Source organism: Pinus tabuliformis, chromosome 5_2, assembly GCF_031772625.1.
Source record: "Pinus tabuliformis cultivar Carrire ecotype Pingquan chromosome 5_2, CPIR1, whole genome shotgun sequence".
Lineage (NCBI taxonomy): Eukaryota > Viridiplantae > Streptophyta > Pinopsida > Pinales > Pinaceae > Pinus > Pinus tabuliformis.
Window position 1 is genome coordinate 764,322,952 of NC_142306.1, and position 20,962 is coordinate 764,343,913.

General features: G+C 38.2%; 1 protein-coding gene across 3 annotated transcripts in view; it reads left to right on the forward strand.

Moving 5' to 3' along the window:
- The first annotated feature begins 5,638 nt into the window (after positions 1 to 5,638).
- The window catches only part of LOC149161534 (uncharacterized), a 68,947-nt gene continuing 53,623 nt past the window's right edge, over positions 5,639 to 20,962 (forward strand). For all 3 annotated transcript variants that reach the window (XR_016261881.1, XM_089437001.1, XM_089437002.1), the window contains exon 1: positions 5,639 to 6,239. Coding sequence is in view for 2 of the 3 variants with exons in the window: in XM_089437001.1 (XP_089293127.1) it covers positions 6,017 to 6,239 (223 nt within the window). In the remaining variant the exon portion in view is untranslated. The remainder of the gene's footprint in view (positions 6,240 to 20,962) is intronic.

The window sequence follows — 20,962 nt, forward strand, 5'->3', positions numbered from 1 at the left end:
AACCAAGGCTTCTAGGAACTAGTAACTCAACCCACAACCAAAGGAACATGGGAACCAACCAAAAAACAAAAGTTAAAACCCACAACACCATGGCTATCTCAAAAATGGAAAGGCTAGTAAAATCCACTATCAATCTAGGTAATCCTCCATGCCAACGACAAATCATAACCAAGAAACCACATGCATGTGCCATGCATGCCAAAACTAGCAAGGAAATCATACATGCAACTCAATACTTACAAGCAAAACTCGTTGTAGCTACTGATCCTGATGTCCTCTTGCACTTTCCTGCTCTTCCTTTGCCTTCTTGCTCCAAATCTCAAGTATGCCACACTCCTCCAAGAGTGCTCCAAGAAAACTCTAAGTGTCCAAGAGTATGAGCGAGAGAGAATAAAATGAGAGCTCCAAAACTGAACTGACAAAAAGGTAAACCAACAAAAACCATGAACAAATCCTCATAAGCCTTTTTATCATTAAGGTCTATATTTTCTTCATTTTCCATTATTTTCCTTCATTTTCCTCCTCAGGTGCAACCTGTCACCTTTAACCTCCCTTTTCTCTTAATTTCCATTATTTTCATAAATAAATGTCAAATAATGCCTCTTTGCCTTTTCCAAAGCCTCTGCCGTTGCCTTTGCTATTTTCCTTAGCCATAATAAACCAAATGAGCACCCACTAGGATGTTTACCCACCATTCAGCTTGGAATACATGTCCCATGACCTTGGTCTTATATTTTTTACATGGATTTTTAACCAGGGCTGTTACAGTTAGCCCATTTAAAACCACTCAGCTAACCATGATTGTTATTTAAAACAACCCATTCCTCAAGCAACCTCCCTCCTAAAGCACTCTGTACTCTGTGTCCCTTCTCTCAGCCTTTGATTTAATTACAATTTATTTATAAAGGGAAAATATTAACTAGGGTATGTCACAAGGTTTTTTTTTTTTAATATAATAATTTTATTTTGTTTTATTTTTTAACATGAGGTGAGAGAGGATTGGGGGCAAATTGGAGGTTTATGCTATGTTTATATTTTTTCTTCCGAAATTAATCTCAAAAAGTAGGCATGCCAAGGTTTATTTTATGGTTTTGTTTTTAGAAGCACTATTTTTTACTATCATGGTTTCAAAAATCTTGCTATTTTAAGTCTAAAAATATTGGGTGATATTGGTAGTACCGTTTCTCCATTCAGGTGTTGATTTTTTTGTTCGTTTGTTGTTGCAACCACACCATTTTTTAGGGCCATGATTCCAAAAAAATTGCAATTACAAGTTCCCTTAAAAAGGAGGTGTTATTAACCTAGCACCAGTTTTCAATTTAGGGGTTGATTTAAATTTTGATTGCAATAGTTATGGTTGTTGAGACCATGGTTTGAACAATTTGTAATTTTAACCCCCCCAATGAAAAAAGTGTGCTACTAGTAACACCACTTTTTGACTTGGGGGTTGACGTTAATATTGTTGCTAGCAACAATGCGAGTATTTAACCCCAAGGTTGCAAAAGCTATAATTTTGACACAACCCCCACCACTCCAATACCCTTCTCCCCACTCCCCCCCCCACAAAAAAGGTGTTATTGGCTGGATCTCTTTTCAATTTAGGGATTGACATTGATGTTTTTGATGTAAAAATGTGGGTTCTTTTGGCTAGATTTCTTGTTTTGAGGTCATATTTCTTGTCAACTCATTAACTATGTTTAAACCATCATCACCAAGAGGGGTTAGATTCATTGGTGAGGAGCATGGATTTTTTCTCTAATGTGTGAGGGTCAATTCCCATGAGGACTTTTGATGGAGCTATAAGGGGACTTTGAGGTAGTGATCAAACTTGTGGTTGAACCTAAAATGATTTTATTAAATGATTTCTTAACATGTGCACACATAAGTGGATCAAAGCCCCCTTATACGTCTTTCAAATTTAAAAGCCTCAAGGGTAAGCTCAAGTGGTCATGAGCTAAACATGAGAACTCTCTCCTCAAAGTGGGGGAGGTCATGAGCTCGACTCTTTTAATCCCCTCAGGGTTAGACATTGTAATTAGGGCTAGCGATTTACCTTGCTTACCATCCATTGTTAATAATTAAGTCTCCAGAGTCTTCTTGTGTATGGTTATATGGAAAAAGAAAAAAAAGAAGATTAAGCCCTCATAGATATGGATGTGGATACCTCGATTTTGTCAGGTTCACAAGTTTTGATCAAGTCCATTGCGATCACCAAGCACAAATTCCACCCTCCAAATAATATTGAGATGTACATAAAAACCCCAATATTTGCGAGTTGAATGTCAACATGAGCACTAGTTCCACTACTTAAAAACTTTTGTATATATATATATATATGAAATCCAAAAAAACTACAAGTTGATCACCATGACTATGCACCAATTCCACCCCCTTAAAAAACCTAATGGGACTGGCACAAAACACCGTAGAAAACATTGACTCAACTACCATCACCATGCACCAATTCATGAAGCAAAAATACACTTAGATGCCATACAAAAAAAAAACCAAAATGGTAGATAATGCAAACTTTCAATGCAAAAGGAAAGGTGTACAACTACATCAATGATTCAAACCAAAGAAAAATTACATAATGCACCCCAAAAATACCTAGAGCAAAGTTGTACAACCATAAGAAAACACAATGAATAATTTGATAATGCTTCCAAAGGAACAGTCCAAAATCGTAAATATCGAAATTCTATGATCATCACTAGAAGGTGGGACACCATTTGTGGTTTTAATCTAGAGGGGTGTGAGGTCACTAGACCCAACATAATGGCCATGAGTAGTATATCACCCTTTGGCTATCCTTTTAGAGATGATCAATCACTTTTGTGGGATTTCAACCATAGTGAGGTTTCAGACAATACCCTACTCTCACCAACCTTGTTGACATCTCATGGCTTGAAAACATACATAAAATTGGAGGGGACAATTCCCAAGTGATTTTATTAATGGTTGAATTTTGTAGTTGTTTTTTAATGATTTTTTCACATGTAATGTATTGTAGAGGTGCATAGCAGCAGAAGAGGGATCACTGTCAAAACCTTTGCACTAACATTGATAGTGAGAAACTCAAGAGTGTCAAATATGACAATGTTTTAGGATTATAGTGTAAAAGTAAACACTCCATGAAGGGTAGATATGAGCCATTTTGGATAAATAAGGGAGGAGTAGTATTCTAGAAAGGAGTGGGGATGTGTAAACTATGGCATATGCAAGGTATCAAAATCAAATGGGTTTTATGGTGCCAACACCCACTCCAAGGCACACCATAACTACCCACTTAAATCACATCAATGGAGGGGATGAGGGTGTAAATACCTCCATAGTAAGTGACTATGAGAAAACACTAGAAAGTGCCATGTAATAACTTTGATTTCTGTGGTTCTTATTTGTTGGGAATTCTTTACATCATGTTGTACACATCAATGCTAATTTAATAGTTGGCATGGTTAGAGGAGATCATAATAACCCCTCAAATAATGGTTAAAATGAGGTCATATTAGATCCCCAAGTCAAGTGGCCCACCATCAACTTCCCCACTTAAATCACATCAATGGACATGGTGAGGGAGTAAATGCCTCCATAATAAGTAACTATGAGAAAAAACTTATCAATTGGATTTATCTTTTGTGATTGGGAGGAATGATGGTTATCCTCCCCACCTATGTACAAATTCTGCAAAGTGACATAATGAGCTTTGTGTAAGGACTTCCATCCTTGTTATTGAGTTCAAGTAGTTCCTCGAGGACCAAAACATATATATTCCTCCTATGGAATATACAAATATTTCTCATAGAAAAAAAATCGTGAGAAAACACTAAAAAGTACCATGTAATGACTTTGATTTATGTGATGTTTATGTGTCATGTTTTCTCTACATCATATCATCCACATAAATACTAATTTAATGGCTGGCATGTTTAAAGGATACCATAATAAACCTTTAAAACATGGCAAAAAGGAGAACACATTAAATCACCAAAATTAGGTGGCCCACTACCAACCTCCCTACAAACAAAGGTGAGACCACATTATAAATAAAAGGAGGAAGTGACAAATGAGGAATACAACTAACTTCACAATGTGCATATAAATTAAGAAATGTATATACATCTTTTACCATGGTGAATTAGTAACTCGTTGGAGTAATCTAGGCTAGGCCTAAGATCAAACCTAGTGGTTGCCATTATAATGCCAAGAGTATATCCAACAACCCATACGTCATATATACTAGGAATTTATGACTTAGCAAGAGTTGAGACTTTGCGAGGGTGGGGGAATCTACTCCTTAAGCCTTATAAAAAAAAACCAAAGATGTCCGCCCTTGGGATTTGAAATCGGGTGGAGGGGATAACATCCCATTGTGTAAACCACTCGGTGAGAACGAGGAGACATAAATTAAGAAAAATATTAAATGTAAATTAAAAGGTTAACTTAAAGTCCAAATGAATATTAAATGTAAGTTAAAAGATAAACTTAATGTTTAAATGGTGCAGGATAAATTTGGATTGTTGAGATTATGCCAAGTAGGTCTTAATGTTATATGGAATAACGATTTGCCCAACTATCATATATTTTCACTAGGATTATGCTAGGCTTGGTTTAGGATTATGCAAAACTTGGTCAAATTTGGAGGTTGCATGAGATAGTTTTTATTTCTCCCAATTGTATTCCACCTTCAATCCTTTCTATAAAATTGATTTGAAATACAATGTTTATTTAAAATATGAAAAATAAAAAATATTATTGAAAAAATAAAAATTATATAAAAAAAGAAATAGTTGCACTCTCAGCCTGGTATGGTAGAGATGTTGTAATGTAATGTTTGACATTTTGACTAAGTCAAATTACATAAAAAATAAAACAAAATTATAAAAGATTAATGTAATGTAAATCTTTTAACTCTAAAAATAAAATAAAAACATAAAAGAAATAAAAACTAAAAAAATAAAATAATAATAAACATAAAAATGACTCATCGTATTGAGAACCCATGGTGTTTATGTGGAATGTAACTTATTTAAGGAGGAAATTAAACCAACTTAAATGCACTTAACTCCAGTTCTACCAAGCGTAGAGAGGCATCAAATCTCTTAAGATGCAAACCTTTTTTAGAGTGAAAAGAGATTTGACTCCTCTCGGTGCTTGGTAGATTTGGAGTTAAGATGAATGTAGGCTAGTATATCAACATTGAAGATAGTGACAACCATCATTGGTTGCTATCTGCAAATGCAGGCTGGCTCATTACTATTATTCAAGGAAAACCATGCTATCTAGAATTACCCACTATTTATTAGTAATAGGGCATACTTTCACTCTTACCAAATGCCTATAGATTTTGCGCTATTAACCTATTTCCTTATTAGAAAAAAAGAATCTCTCCACCAAATAAAAATTAACCAAACAAAAATAATTTTAAGGCATTAGTCACACAAGTCACATTTTACACTTGCAAATTAAATATGATGATAATTTTGATGCAGGAATACCCTTGTTACAATGTAAGTCCTTACACCGCCAACCTTTTCGAACATGTGGTCGTGCTTCGTAAGTGGAAGGGAAAAATTGAAAAAATAGCTTGCCACCAAAGACCATGCTTGTTTATTTGTTGTTATTAGAATTGTTTGTTTAAATTGTAAGAATAAAAACCCTACGGGAAGGGACAAGCTCCTCATCACCCGCCGCCACAAGCTCAGTACGAGAGAAAATGGATGAGCCTCGGGAGGGAACGGAGACCAAACAACCACTCAAAGCTTACAAATCTCTGCTCACCTTTTCAGCTTTTTATAACGTTTCTTAGCTGTAAGATCCTTTCAAGCTCACAGATCTGAATGAAATGACATGGGTCACAGTAGCTGAGCCTCATAAATATGACTATTCCCAGGGGCAAAACCTACCTGAGATTCAAGGAGACCAGCATAATACATTTTCCATTCTTTCCTCGGCTCGCAATGTGGAGTCATCAGATCTACCAATGCTCTATTAGCTGACATTGTTACCATTCGGCATGGGGAAGACGAACGAGGGTTCGAATCCCACCAATGACGATGACGAGGGTAATGTAGATTGTAGCTGTTCTAGTGTTTGTGCTTCAAATGTCTGTACTGTAACAGCCTTGAAATGGGTTGTTGCTGTGACTGTCAGTTTGAACCTGTTAGTTTTTACGCTGCTGTCTCTTCCCATCTTCGGCAAGGGCAACATAAGGCCTGCATCAGGAAAATACCCACAAGGTAAGCTTCACTTAATTTGTTGCTTTGGGAATTGTTTTTTGGAGTAAACCCATGAGGAATGTGGATTTCTTGCCCCTTTAAGTTTAAATCAATGACCTGACTGTTTTTCTCTGATACTAGTACAGCTGCACATAATTCACTTCTGAATGCAAATGGAGATATGGTATCAAATCTCTTTGCCGTCAATTTTTTTAATAGGTGTAACTTAACAACACTATGCGCCAATGCTCCAACAATATTCTGCACTGTTGCTACAATTTACCTTTAACACTCGCACAAACCAATCGAAACCTGGGTCTGATATGAAACCTGAAGGTTGTGAAGCTGGAGGCTGCATATACATAATTTCAATATGTAATACATCAGCATTTATGTGACCTAGAGAATGTTTTTTATAAGGCTAATACCCACGGAATTGCTGAACTTCTTATAGGGAGTGGTTTAACAGTCTACCCACTTACACTCGTTATAAGGAGTGGTTTAACAGTATACCCACTTACACTTAATCATAATTGTGAACGGAGTACCTTAATAGTGAACGGAGTACCTATTCACAAGGAGTGCATTCATAGTTTACTTGTGCTTTAACAGTGTATTTATTCACTTTGAATCAATCTGTGAGTATAAACTATCAATCTATGAATATAAACTGAATGTTAATGTACCCATTCACCGTCAATCTATAAAGATAAATTAAAAAATGTTGAAATTGCAAATCATACCCTGCTTTAGATTGGTTTCTGTTAATCTCCATATTCAGTACATTCAAGTAGATTTAGTGCACCATTATGCACCTCTCCAGCGGGTGTTCCTGGTTGGGGATAGTGCATACGCTGTTCAGCTCGATCAATGGATACCTTCACCATTGACATAACTGAGAAGATTCCGCCTTATATAAATAATCAAACAATGAATAGCTTTGTGCACAGGTTGAACTGATTATTGTTTTTCTAACTAAGTTACAATAATATTTTTGTGGGGTGATTAGAGGAATTGGTAATTGTGTCGGTTCGTGATATGTGGTAGATTCTGACCATTATCACTAAAATGTCTAGATACTTATATATGTCCCTAACGCAAACATAAGTAAGTAAAAAATTTAAACTTCAAATCTTTTAATAATAACACTTCATTTTCACAATAATTAACAATTAAACTGCGCAGTGACTCAACTGGAAAGCGCAAAGCACTTGAAAAACACAAAACGGAGAGTTAAAAACTTTGGAACTAAACTCGACAATATCTTTGGTTATTAAAAAACTCAGTGAATATACACTGAGAAAAATCAGGTGACATAAAGTCAGAAGACTTGGGAAACTTACGAACTAAAATTGAGTCTGTTTAATTCGACAAACACTGAACAGTTTTGACGGGGTTTAGCAACTTGGAGGCGGAGTCAGCTCAGGAGTATTAACAGAGTTGTTGAGAATCCCGTTGTATGTTTTACACTGACTAACTGTTGTAGCTAGAATCTCACCTGCACAGGAGCCCATAACTTCAACTTTTGAGAATACAGAAACACCACCTATAGGCTGGGGTATTTATAAACAGAGGGCACGAGCACTGACAGATATTATGTCATCACAGAAAATCATTTGGAAGCAGTTGAACCTCCTCTGAAACACAAGAAACGGAAACGTATAGTTAAATCCCTGTACATTGTAAGGCTGCTCCCCACAAGTGCTATAGTTTTGCCTGAAAAGATACAGTTAGCACCATGTCCATGGTCACTGTCTGTCGTGCTAAAGCAAGATGCTGCTAATATCATTATACCATATCAGTCATCGTTTGCCCCGGTAAACTATTTTTAGGTTTGTAAATGGTTGGTTTCTCTGACTATCTTAAATATTAGTGCGGACCATACAGGATTTAATCTGGAAGTCTAAGTTTCCTTGAAATGCAAAAAATGTAAACAGTGTATACAAGTAGAGAAATGCAAGCCGTGCTACTTACAGACTTAACCCAGCAAATATCAAACAGCACCATCCCTAGGAATTTAATAATCATATATAGGAGAAAAATTCTTCTTATTAGTTAAGAACAATGGAAGACAAAGGTACATTTTAAACGATATGCGTGATGCCCAAAATTCTTGAATCCTTGAGCATTTTGCAAATAATCATTGTAGACATTTGACGAGGGAAATTTTCGTGCAGAACTAATCGCCACAAAATATCCCTGTTAACAGTAAATTTGCTCAAATTTTCTTCTGCAGCAGATTTAATGTTAGAACCCTTTTGATGCCAACGGGTCGAGGCATTACCAGATTATTGAGGAAGACTTAGCACTTCATTTCCAGTTTTTCAGATTACCTTACAGACTGCTAAATCAGCACATTTGGGCACGCAGTTCTAGGCAGATATTTCCAGCAGATTTGAGGGCATCTTTCTGCCCTTCTGACAGTTTTGGACAGTGAATGAATACCCATTGTGAGGCCGCAGCAGCAGCAATCGAGCCTGATTTTCCCGAATTAAGATAATTTCCAGCAGTATTTTGGCACATCTTTCAAGGCCAAAGCTGCCCCTGGATTTGCTGTTTGGACACCAGAAAAAGGGAAATTACAGTAGATCGGTATATCACCTTGGGAAATGTGCCCAGCCTAGGAGACTGAAGATCAAATTTTATCACTCAAAACTTTGCATTCATTCAGCCTATATTACCTTGGAAATGCGCACTAATGGAGATTATATCGTTATCAGGCTCTGCTGTTAGGATATTTTAAATCTGTCAGCGGGCAGCCGTCTATTTCCAGGATTAGTATGTCAGATTTGTCAGCAGCAGGGCATTTTATAAATGGGTTACTTTGGCAGATCTATCAGCATTTGTTTCAGCCTTTACACATTCCCTGTGAGCGCACCCCACTAGTCTATTCCAAGCACTGTTTAGGAGTTGCATTTCACCGTGAAGGTGCACTTCTTTAGAATATTCTTTTACCTATCTGGCAGCATTAATGATGAATTACTTGATTCTCTTCCCCACTTTGTCTATTTTTGAGCTAACATTTTGTATTGTGCCTCTTCTTTCTCATTTCTACAAGAGCAAGAGCTTTAGCATCAGTTGTTATTGAGTCTTTTCCATTTCTCTTCTCTGCCATTCTATCTTCTAATCAGTAGCAGTAGCCTAGAGCAGCGACATTGTTGGAATCTGGAGAGCTAATTTCAGAGTTTTGTCAATATTTGGATGTAGTTTTGATATCTGTAATGCTAAGATTTGTTTTGGATATCAAAATCCGCTATCATATGTGGAGCATGTGTTATTTTGGTGTCTTCTTCTTGTTAGTTTTTCAATCTGATGTTCATCTTCGTCGGCAGGAGTGGCACTTACTAAGTCTTTGTTGCAGGTCTGCTCCTCTCTTTCTTCATCATCCAATCTATGGTACTGGTTAATTTTGGGAAGCATTTATCACCGTCCTGAGCTTTTAAATATGCATTTTAAGTGTCCTTGAGTGAAGATCTGCCACTGATCATTGCAGACTTGAATTCCTAACAGCAATTTATACAGGTCTTTGTTTTACTTGATTTGTCCAAGTATTAATCTGCATCCTAGCTTACTGATTCTTAGAATTAAAATATCCATTGTCCCACATGCATTACCGAGTTATATAAGATAAGATGATTTTGTTAATGTCCAATAAATACCCACAAAAGTAGGTCGATGGGACTAAAGGATACATCCAATGTGAATACAATGTGGGACTCAGGAGTGCAAAAGCAGCTCCTATATAATGACAGAGAAAGATACAAGAAAACTGAAAGTATTGTCTAGGTAAATCCATGACAAGGCTAAGCACTAAGTCTAGCTAAGGCCAAGAATATGGTGTATATAACAGTAGCATAGGTGTGGTGATACAAAGTGAGAGTGTCCAAGGTAGGAGTTGGACAATTCAACTCCTAGTCAAGAAGGAGAGAGAAATATCTGATGATGAAGTCAATGAAGTCAAGGTCTTCTCAATCCAATGATCAATGATGAGGGGGGTGATGGGGGTTGCACTAGCTTATTGTTGGAGTCCTCGAGTACCGTAGGAGGATTCAATTGTATGATCCTCGGGGGAGGGGGTGTTATAGTGTTTAGGAGTGAGGAAGCTCAATTCGCCTACCATTCGAGGTCAACAAAAAGGAACTTTGAATAGATCTCCGATTGCTCCATTGGAACTTGGAGGTAATTAGATGGGTGAGAATTACCTCGCTCTAGATCTGTCTATAGTTGAACCCTTTGTCACTTTGAGGATTTGTCATTGGATGTATGGTCTTACACTTGGGGCGTTCTAGTGTTTAGGAGCGAGGAAGCTCAATTCTCCTACCATCTGAGGTGAAAAAAAAGAACTTTGAATAGATCTCTGATTGCTCTATTGGGGCTCAAAGGTAGATGGGTGAGAATTACCTCGCTCTAGATCCGTCTATAGTCGAACCCTTTGTCACTTTGAGGATCTGTGATTGGATGTATGGTCTTACTCCTTTGAACTGGTCTCAAACATATTGTTTTATCTCCCAGGGGGAGGCTAAGAGCATGCTCGGGGTCTGACCTCTCTATGGTCTAAAGTACTTTGGAACACAACCTATCGCTTGTTGCTCCAATTTGATTGAAGGGTATGAAAGTATGAGGTGATCCCCCTGGTTCGCCCAAGGTGAGGTGGGGGTGTGTGTTGCTGAGATTTGCGAATGAAAATCCCCCTGGTGAAAAGAGCTAAGCACCTTTGATCCTAGATATTGGAAGAAAGTAGAGAGGGAGCCCCTTGAGTCCTTGTGGAGGTAGTAATAACGTCCTTTGATATTAGTATATAGGGCAATGGAAATGAGTTGCATGTCTTGTCTTTGGCTCCTGTAGGTGGCACATTTGGCAGACCCTATTAGAACGTGGGATATGGTGATTAGTCTCCACTCAGAGTTGATGAGATCCAACGTACAGTTGTTCCAGAGGGATCTTGAGTGAATGCATCCAATTTCTGTACATGTATTTGGGGGCGGACAATAAATACCACCCCTCAACTCCAAAAAGTGTTATGAATAGAAAGACATTTACAAGCCCAAGCTTGTTAGGGGTGAGATCTAGGTGATCTGAATATATAATTTATATATGTCCTCTTAGATGTCCCAATTCCCTATTTGTTGGTAAGAGATGGATCAATGCATATAAGGAATACCTAAATGGGGAAAGCGTTTTGGGGAGATAGTAATTGATTGGGGAAGTCGAGATGCCTCTAAAAACTAGCCTCGCGCATGGTTTGTGGAGGAATTTGAGATGAGGGCCTTAGAGGAGCAAAGTTCAAGATATGGGTACCATTCTCTCTTGGTAGTAGATTCCTTGAAAGATTTGACGCTATGAAGGAAGGGAAAGATAACCCTCAAGATCTAACATCCAGATTTTTGATTTACTTGTACATTCTAGCCTAAGATTTCTTTAGGGATACCTCCTTGTGGCTGGCATGCACCAACACGAAGGGAGAGGAACTAGTGAAAGTGATTGCGTGAGTTGGTTTCTTGAATGTTACATCTTGTGAGTTTGTGGCAAATCACAAGAATAGCGTGAAGAGCTAAAAATACCATTCCTAGTTTTGACCCTTGTTAGAATGTACATATCAAAACTACAATGATTATTGTTAAAAGGATTTATCATGGAATTATTTCAGGAGTTTCGTGGTATTATACAGCCAAATGTGTTTGATAAAGTTGTTTTGGCCCACACCAACATTGCCAAATTGCAATGCGAAGTGGGAGGGAGAGCACCATTCCCCAAAAAGCTTGGGAGTGTTATATATCTATTATAGATATATAGATAGAGATAGTTAAAAACGTTTAATATGCCAAATTGGTTGCAAAAATATGAAAACAGGGATGCTTGTGCAAATTACAGATGTTACTACATTATTTTGATGTTAGAAATGTCATTTGTCGTATATTATTAATCAACCATTTGAGCATCAACCATCTAGTAGTTTCAAATAAACAAAGATTTAAACCCTAATCATATAATTGGAAATAGACCATGAAGCCTAAGAGGATAGCTCTAGTGGTTGTCACTAATGTTGGGTATTTGGCTTGTTCCATGTTAGTAGGTGCCTTGGGTGAGGCGCACTAGTCTATGCCATTGGGTTTATTATGAATGCCATCTTGAATGCAAGGAAGCATCCCTTGGGTTTTCTTGTGAGGTTTCCTTTGTAAAAAATATTAAGGAGACCATGAATTTATGGACTGAAATAGGTCATCCGCTATTATGACCAAAGAGTTATTTTACAAAATAGGCCATTTTCATAAGTTCTAATTTAACTAAACTTGAAGATCGAAACATGAAATTAGCTAGAGTCTCTAATAAATAAAGGAGTGAAAAAGAGAAGTAATTATTCATATGTACTTTGCCTTCCTTTTCTCACCTTTGTGCCTTCCACATGATCATGGTAGTGGAGCGAGAGGTAATTGTGAAGATGAACCCAGACATGAAGTTTCTATTGTTGGAGTCTTGGTCAAGGCGACCGTGGTTGTAGATGGGGTGGCATCTCACCATGATCGTCATCATAAAAAGGCACAGTCTCCATTTGCTCTAAAACTAATGCTTCATCCTCCAAATGATCCTTCTTTGGATTGTTGTCCCACGTCTTGTATGCTTTATCCATCTTTGATTTCTCACAAAAATGGAACAACAATTGTAAGTTGTAATGCACATGATGTAAACTTTCTAATTATATTCTTTGGACTCCTCTCTCCCCTTTTTATACTCTTGTTGGATCAGATTCTCTTCATCTAATTGTCCAAAAGATGAACCACATTGGTTGGTTCGAAACGTGTCGGCAAATAAAACATTTATCATTTATGTGATGGATCCAAAGACAGATTTCCAAACACACTAAACTTGTTTCTTCTGATGTTATGGATGAAATTTTAAGTGCCACAATGCCCCTTTGTGGAAGAAATGTTTAGAACATGCAAAAGCACTTGTGTCACCAAACAATATAAGTGTGGGGAAGAACTACCATACATGTTCTGTCAATCAAGAGAAGACATTTTTCTTGATCTCTATTGGATGGGAAAGACCAAAAAAATGGTTGCAATTGATGTGGTGGCTTATTTGTTATTGTATGGCTTTGCATGCCTCTTTGTTAAGCACTGGTTTGTCTAATGTTTGCATATAACCGACTTGAACCTTTGAATCCTAGTGTGTGTTTCTCGTCACCCCACAACCAAGAATTTGTGCTTGCAGTGATGATAGATGATAATATTTTGACGCAAGCACATATGCTAAGGCATATAGTGGAATATTTTTCCACCATTCCAGTGCAACATTTTTCCACCATTTTTCCATGTCTGTATGAATATGGTTGTACCATAATTGTAAAAATCGGACTCGAACTTCAACTTGACCACCTATCAACTCATGTTTTGAACCAGATCAATTTTATTGCAAATGACTCAGTTTTCAAAAAATACATAAAATAATTAAATTTTAATGAAAAAAAATATTTTTAGGATTCCAATGCATTAGAGATATAAGAATCATGCTAATGATTAGCACTTAAACAATTCAAACTGGTTAAATCTAAATGAAACAAAGCTCCACTATTGCAGGTGCCAACATAATGGCATGGATGTCTAGTTTTAGAACAACTTTGGGGCTTTTGTCAGCATCAAATATCCTAGAATGCTACATAACATTCAACCTATAAAGCCCAACCCACAAGGATTCTATGAGAGTAATAAGTATACAACATTTCAAAGAGTCAAAATCCCATAAGTTTTTTGTAGAATTACACAGTTCACCATTTTATAAAGCGAAGCCCTCTGGAATTTTATCTTAACCTTGTCTTAAAAGTTCCTTTATGGAGTTCGTAAGCAAAATGTTGGTGAATCATAATCTTGAATTCTCTAATAATTATATTTTCTAATGTCCATAGTGATTAAGTCCAAGAATATTACAAGGAAAGTCATTTCATATACTATAGTTGCAAAAAAAATTCAATCAAACATGAGTTTCTTCTAAATAGTTACCTCAAGAGCCAATACATCTCAATTACATCTTACAAGTATGTGACATGAAAGGGAATTTTTTTTAGTTGAATACGGTTCCAAAGTTGGAATACACTTAGAATGGTTAGAAAATGCCTTGGAAAGATTTTGCATTCCAAGGCATTTGCCAAGAATTTTGCATGCCTCAACCCCTAGAATGGGAAAAAGGAAAAGCACCTCATAGCATAGGAGAAAAATTGTCTCGTATTATATCACATTCTAGGTGTTAGATTACTATCCCACCATAGTTTCAAGATACACAAATATAAGCATCACTAGATTTTTGAGTAATTCAGGCGAAAGCTTCAAACTTAGGCTAGTTTGCACTGGTTTGGTACTTGTTTTGGGTTGGCCCAAACTGCTCCCTGCGCTGAGTTGAAGGCCAAGTTGACTTGGTTGCCTAACTAGGCTTATTTGACTGGTTTTGAGTTGAATTGTTTTGAGTTTTAAACTATGTATTATACAAATTCACATCTTTAGTTTCAACAACATTATTAATTTGGTATAGCACGATGTCTATCTATTCATCCACCTCCTTAATGATCGGTTGATTGCATCATCTCTATTCTAAGTTGCACTGAAACGGATATGGGAATGGATACGAATACGACAAATTTTCAAAAAATCTGGATACGATACGGTAGGAAACGACACACACACACACACATATTTAAAAAATAAAAATTTCATATTAACATTCATATTTTAGAATCTAAATTAGATCTAAAGACTAAAAATACATAATTAATTATCATCTATGATCTATCATGATTCATCATCATCAATTCAACATAAACATTGTCATCATCATTAATGATTATTATGACATTCACGATTCAACATATCATCAAGTTTTTATTACCAATATTAAAGAAAAATATTATTATTATTTTTTAACAAGTTTGGTTGCTGATTATATTCCAAAAAAGTTTGGGAGGCTAAGCTCCTGAGTTACATGAGTAGAGCTCGAAGGTTGAGTGTAGCTGGATTACATTACAACATTCTGCCAAATTACTGTATTTTCTGACTTGAAAGAAACTAGCACAAGAGTAGATTCTGACAAACTGGAATAGGAGTAGACGGACTTTACAAAACATCCTAGTCTATATTTATGTGACTAATCTGACGAGCGGTAGATTCTTCTGGCTTGCTATCCAATTCAATGATCTTGATGCTGGAGCAGCTGGTGCTTGGAGCATTGAGCTTCTCCATCATGTATTTAAGAATATCTATAGATTCTTGAATATGAGCGCAAATGTTGGATAAGGCATTGAATTGTTCCTGCAGGGAGGAGACTCGATGAAGAAAGAGATTTAAGTCAGCTTCATATTTTGCATTGATTAACCGAGTGGAAGAATCAATTTTTTCATCCAGAACACGCTGGTGCTCTCTGATTTGTTCAAGTTCTTCCTGGAGATCTCGACAGTGTAGGCAGTCTTCACTACGAGCCATCTGAGAAGCCTTGGCTCTGTTTTGATGATACGCTGGAAATTTACTGCACCAAGAAAGAGCTGTTGCAACTGTTGAAAGAGAGTCAGGACAAAAGATTTGCAGAACAGAGGAGGGGGAAGGATAAGTGCTCAGGGAACAGAGAAAAGGTCGATGAAAACTTCCAGAATAGGGAGAGCCAGCTGGAGGAGTAGGTAAGTGGGAGGAATGGTTATAGGATGACTGAGAATAGAACTTTATTGAAACGGCCCTCAACTGCTCTAGCTCGAGGGGGAGCGCTGGAATGAATGAAGATGGAGGGGGAGGGAACGAAGGCCAACAAAACACAGGGAGAGCAGTAGCAACTAGTGGAACAAGGGAGGAGCTACAAAGAGGAGACAGTAAATCAGGACTTACAGAAGAAATACTCTGAGTGTAAGAAGGATAACGGGGGGAACTGGCACGAGATGAAGGCGCTGAGGAGCAGCTATGATCGAAGATGAGCGCGGCAGCAGCAAAATAATCACTGATAGAGGTGAAGACCTGGAGATCAGGTGCCCAGGTATTTATGGCGAGCGGGCTACAAGAGAGGGAGGATAGAGTCACGTGGTAAGAGATGGAGGATTCACGGATTTCACATGAGCGACCAAATATCGAAGTAGCTATGAAGACTGCGGGATTGGGAGGTAAGATTTTCGGCGACAGAGAATCGGCCACATCGGGATTGCCTTGGATTTTGTTAGGGTACGCCTTGAAATTTCTGCAAGTATCAAGCATAATAGGATTGTCATAAATCATGACGAAGATCAGGGGAGGTGTTGAAAAAGATCCTCATTGTTGCAGAGGATATTTCCTTTAGTTCGGATACACGCTTGATTGGTGAGTTTGTTTGCTTCTCGATTTATGGTGCGAAGAATATGGAAAAATTTAAGCTCCCAAGTTTGATTGATCATGGTTTGACATCTGCTAATGGTTTGCTGTATGAAGATGTTGGAGGCTTTGCGCTTACTGTTCATTAGACTTATAATAATAACAGAGTCTCCAAATATCAACGCTTTCCTGATTCCATGGATTTGAAGTTGGAGTAAGCCTTGATAGAGCGCCAGAGCCTCTGCTCTGTTATTTGAAAGATTTCCCAATCCCCACTCAAAGGTGACTAAGGGGTCGCCATTGGGTTTATAGATTACTCCCCCTGCCCCTGCCGCTCCTGGATTTGACTTGGAGGCACCATTAAAGAAAAGGGAATTAGAGTTGCTGTTACAAAGCCATTCATTAAATTCATGCTTCTTTAATCTTATTTTCCAATTGTGGCTGAGAGTGTTGATTGAGTTGCTGTAGATGTTTGGCGTTGGGAGGATACTACTCTTGTCTATCAGGTTCCTGATGAAATCTCTTTCTTCTACACAAAGGCTAGCCATATCGATTTTCTTTGTGCTTTTGGCAGCAATGGTTTCTATCGCAAGGCTTTTAGCCTTGTTACATAGTTGTCTGGTTAAGGTCTCTTGATCTCTAAAAACCTTGCGGTTCCTAGCAATCCAGATTTTCCATAAGAGAGCATATGGGAGGGCATCCCACATCCTCTTGGCAATGTTGTTTTTCTTGGGTTGCCAGGGGTAGCTTTTCTTCCAGTTACTTAAGACTTCACCAATGGAGAGTTGTGAATTCCAGGTGAAAGTGCCATTTGGAGCAATGCTTTTCCAGCAAGAGATTGCAAAGGGGCACGAAATGAATAGATGCTGGATAGTTTCTTCTGCCTCTTGACAATTTGGGCATCTGGAGGGTCCAGCAATACCTTTCTTTTGCAAATTTTTTGAGGTGAGGGTTTTCCCTTTTAAGAGGGGCCACATAAAGAATTTTACTTTAGGGATGGCTTCAGATTTCCAAACTGTTTTCCAATACATCCATGGAGGAGTCAGATAGTCCCTGTTACACAAATAATGATAACCTGCTTGTATTGAGTAACTGGAGTCAGTGGGATCTCGTCGGAATCCATCAATGCCATTTTTAATTATAGGCGCAATGTTGTGAAGATGAATCCGGAAATTGTCGAGGTTCTCTTTGAGGTTTTCAGGGATGGGAGGGAAGCTCCACCTCTTCCAAGCTTGAGTATTTATATCCCATTGAGAAATTTGATCTAAGCGGTATATTCCTTTGCTTTGAAGAAAGAGGAGAATTGGATCCATACCTGGACGATTGCTAATTGGTTGGTTTCCCATAATCTTATCAGCTCCAATGTTGATTTTGCTGCCACCTTTGGGGACCTTAGAGACATTTTGTGCCATAAAGGAGATGGCTTTTTTGCAAAGTTTTCAAATGCTTGTGCTGCTTCTGACGGGTATTTCACTTGTTAGAAGTTGCTGTCTTGGGCTACTGAGATATTTGGCCTCAAGAACTTTTTTCCACCAAGCTTGTTGATCCTCGATTAATCTCCAAACTATCTTGCCACGAAAGGCTAAGTTTGTGAGCATTGGAGATCTGATTCCAAGCCCTCCTTTTTCCTGACTTTGAATAACTTGTTTCCAACTTACCAAGTTATATTTTTTCTTTTCGTTTTTCCCACCTTGCCATAGGAAATACTTGAGGATATTTTCCATTTTGTGGTGAAATGAGGCTGGAGCCTGAACTAGGGAGAATTGATATAGAGGAAGAGAAGAAAGGCTTGATTTAAGGAGAACCAATCGGCCAGCTGGGTTGAACCAAGTGGATCCCCACTTCTGTACTTTTCTTTTCAATTTGTCTAAAGTTGTTTCCCATATTTCAGCTCTTGCACGTCCCATACTTACTGGCATTCCCAAATAGTTGAAGTGGTCCCAATTTAACTTGCACGGCACCCCAAAGATGTTGGCTATGTTTTGAAGCGTTTGAGCTGAAGCATTCCAACCATATATGCAGCTTTTGAGATGATTTATCATTCCCCCAGAATATCTCATGAATTTGTCTAATAGAGCTTTGAATCTTCGAGCTATTATTGCAGACGCCCCTCCTATTAGCAGGGTATCATCAACAAATTGGGAGTGATTAATGTTTTAAACTCCATCTTCAAATTTGATTCCAGTAATGAGACCTGCCTGCCGCTTATGATCAAGGGCGCAACTAAAGGATTCAACCATTAAGATAAATAAGTAGGGTGAAAGAGGACAGCCTTGCCTCAATCCTCTTGAAGATTGAAAGGCAGGGCCAGGCCTGCCATTGACAAGGGGGGCGATCCAAGGTCCAGAGATACAAGCTCTTATGAGGTCAAGAAATGAAGAGGCAAAGCCCATTTTTTAAAGAGTAGCAAATAGAAAGGAGTGCCAGACCCTGTCAAAAGCATTTGCCAAGTTTAATTTTAGGATGAAACCCTTTTCGTTCCTAGAGTGGCTTGAGTGAATGGCTTCCTGAACCAGGAGGATGGAATCTGAAATTTGCCTATTTGTCATGAAGCCGCCTTGATTTTCAGAAATTAGCATTGGCAAGAGAGGCTTGAGTCAGGAAGCAAGGATTTTTGTGAAGATTTTATAAGAAGAATTGCATAGGGATATGGGGCGGAAACGGGAAAAATTAGAGGGACGATTCTCTTTGGGGATGAGGGCTAGGTGGGTTGAATTTGTGTAGCCTCCCATTTTGTTTTTCCTCTGAATCCATTTAAAATATTTGATGAGATCCTTTTTGATAGTTTCCTAGTGCTCCCTATAGAAGCAGATTGGGAAGCCGTCCGGTCCTGGTGCTTTGTCAGGCTGGAGTCCCCAGATGGCTCCCTTGATTTCTTCTTCCTTTATCTCTTCGATCAATTTTTCATTTGTTTCTGTTGCGATCTTGTTTGGCATATGCTATAGGAGATCAACATAGTTTTCTTCTTCCCCTTTTTCGGTTAGGAGCTCTTTGAAGTGTTTTGAAGCAACGTTTTTGATAGCAGCTTGATCATTATGCTGAGTGCTTGTGCTATCTGTGATAGTTGTTATGCTGTTTCTGATTTGTCTAACTGTGGCTTGCTTGTGGAAGAAAGTCGTATTCCTGTCCCCGATCTTGAACCAAATCTGCCTTGATTTTATTCGCCATTTCTCTTCCTCTTCTCTTCTGATACTCTTCTCTTCTGATACTATATAATTGATTGTAGAGATTTTCTTCCTGATTTTTTTCCACCTGAAAGTACTCTTGCTTTTCCATTGCGTGATGGAAATCGTCGATTTTAGCTTTCACTTCTCGTTTCTTTGCTTCCAGCGCTTCATAGTGAGTTTTTGCCCAATCCTTGAGTGCATTCTTTACATTCCTGAGTTTGCTTTCCCATATGAAACTTGGAGAGCCTTCAACGTGCTGACGCCAAGTTTGTTGGATTAAATCTTTTGCTGCTGCAATGTCATTCCATAAAGGGCTGTATTTAAAGGGTAGAGGGCCCAGGTGGCAATGAGATTCAAGGGTTAAAGCAGTGGGGTAATGGTCTGAAGCTGCAAAGGGAAGAATGGAAGCATAAACAACTGTAAAGGTGGAAAGAAGGGACACATTTACCAGGATTCGATCAAGCCTTTCCATAATATTGCCTTTCCCCAACCTGCGATTACTCCAAGTGAATTTACGATTCTTTGGGATTATATCAACAAGATCACCAAGCTGCATTACATTCTCCAGCTGGTTTCTAAAAGGATCTGGGGTAAAGCTGCCTCCCGCGTTTTTCATTAGCATGCAGAATGAGATTTAAGTCTCCACCTAAAATTATGTTGCTGTTATCTTCTTTCGCTATATTGTTGCTGAGGGAATCCCAACAAGCTTCCTTATCCCTATAGTGATTCGGAACATAAACATTGTAGATGACAAGCTGTTGACTGCTCATGTTGTTCTTCAAGACAATCTTGATCCAGTGCTGTTCTACTATTTTTGCTGTATTGTTCCATTTATCTTGATGCCAGAGCGTAGCAATTCCTCCTGAGGCCCCTCTAGAATCGCACACACATCCTTTATATTGCTTATGACGTTCAATAATTTTGTTCATTTCTAACTGTCCCTGCTTTGTTTCTTGAAGTAAAACAATATCTGGTCTCTCTTGATTAGTTAGATCTTTTAAGGCATTTGATTTGGAGGGGTGCCCTAATCCCTCGCTGTTCCAAGAGAGTACTTTCATCATGTCAGATGAGGGATGTGAGGAGTTGCTCTTCCTCCCTGGTCCTTATTTACTAAGTCCTTGTCTATTTGCCCTTGAATATAGGATTCTATGGGGTTCTGAAGACCCATTGCTATATCTTTTTGCGCGTTTTCATCTCTGTGCTGTTTGGCAGATTTTCTTCTGGGCTTCTTTTTGTTGTCAAGGGTGGAACCATGCTCCTTAGA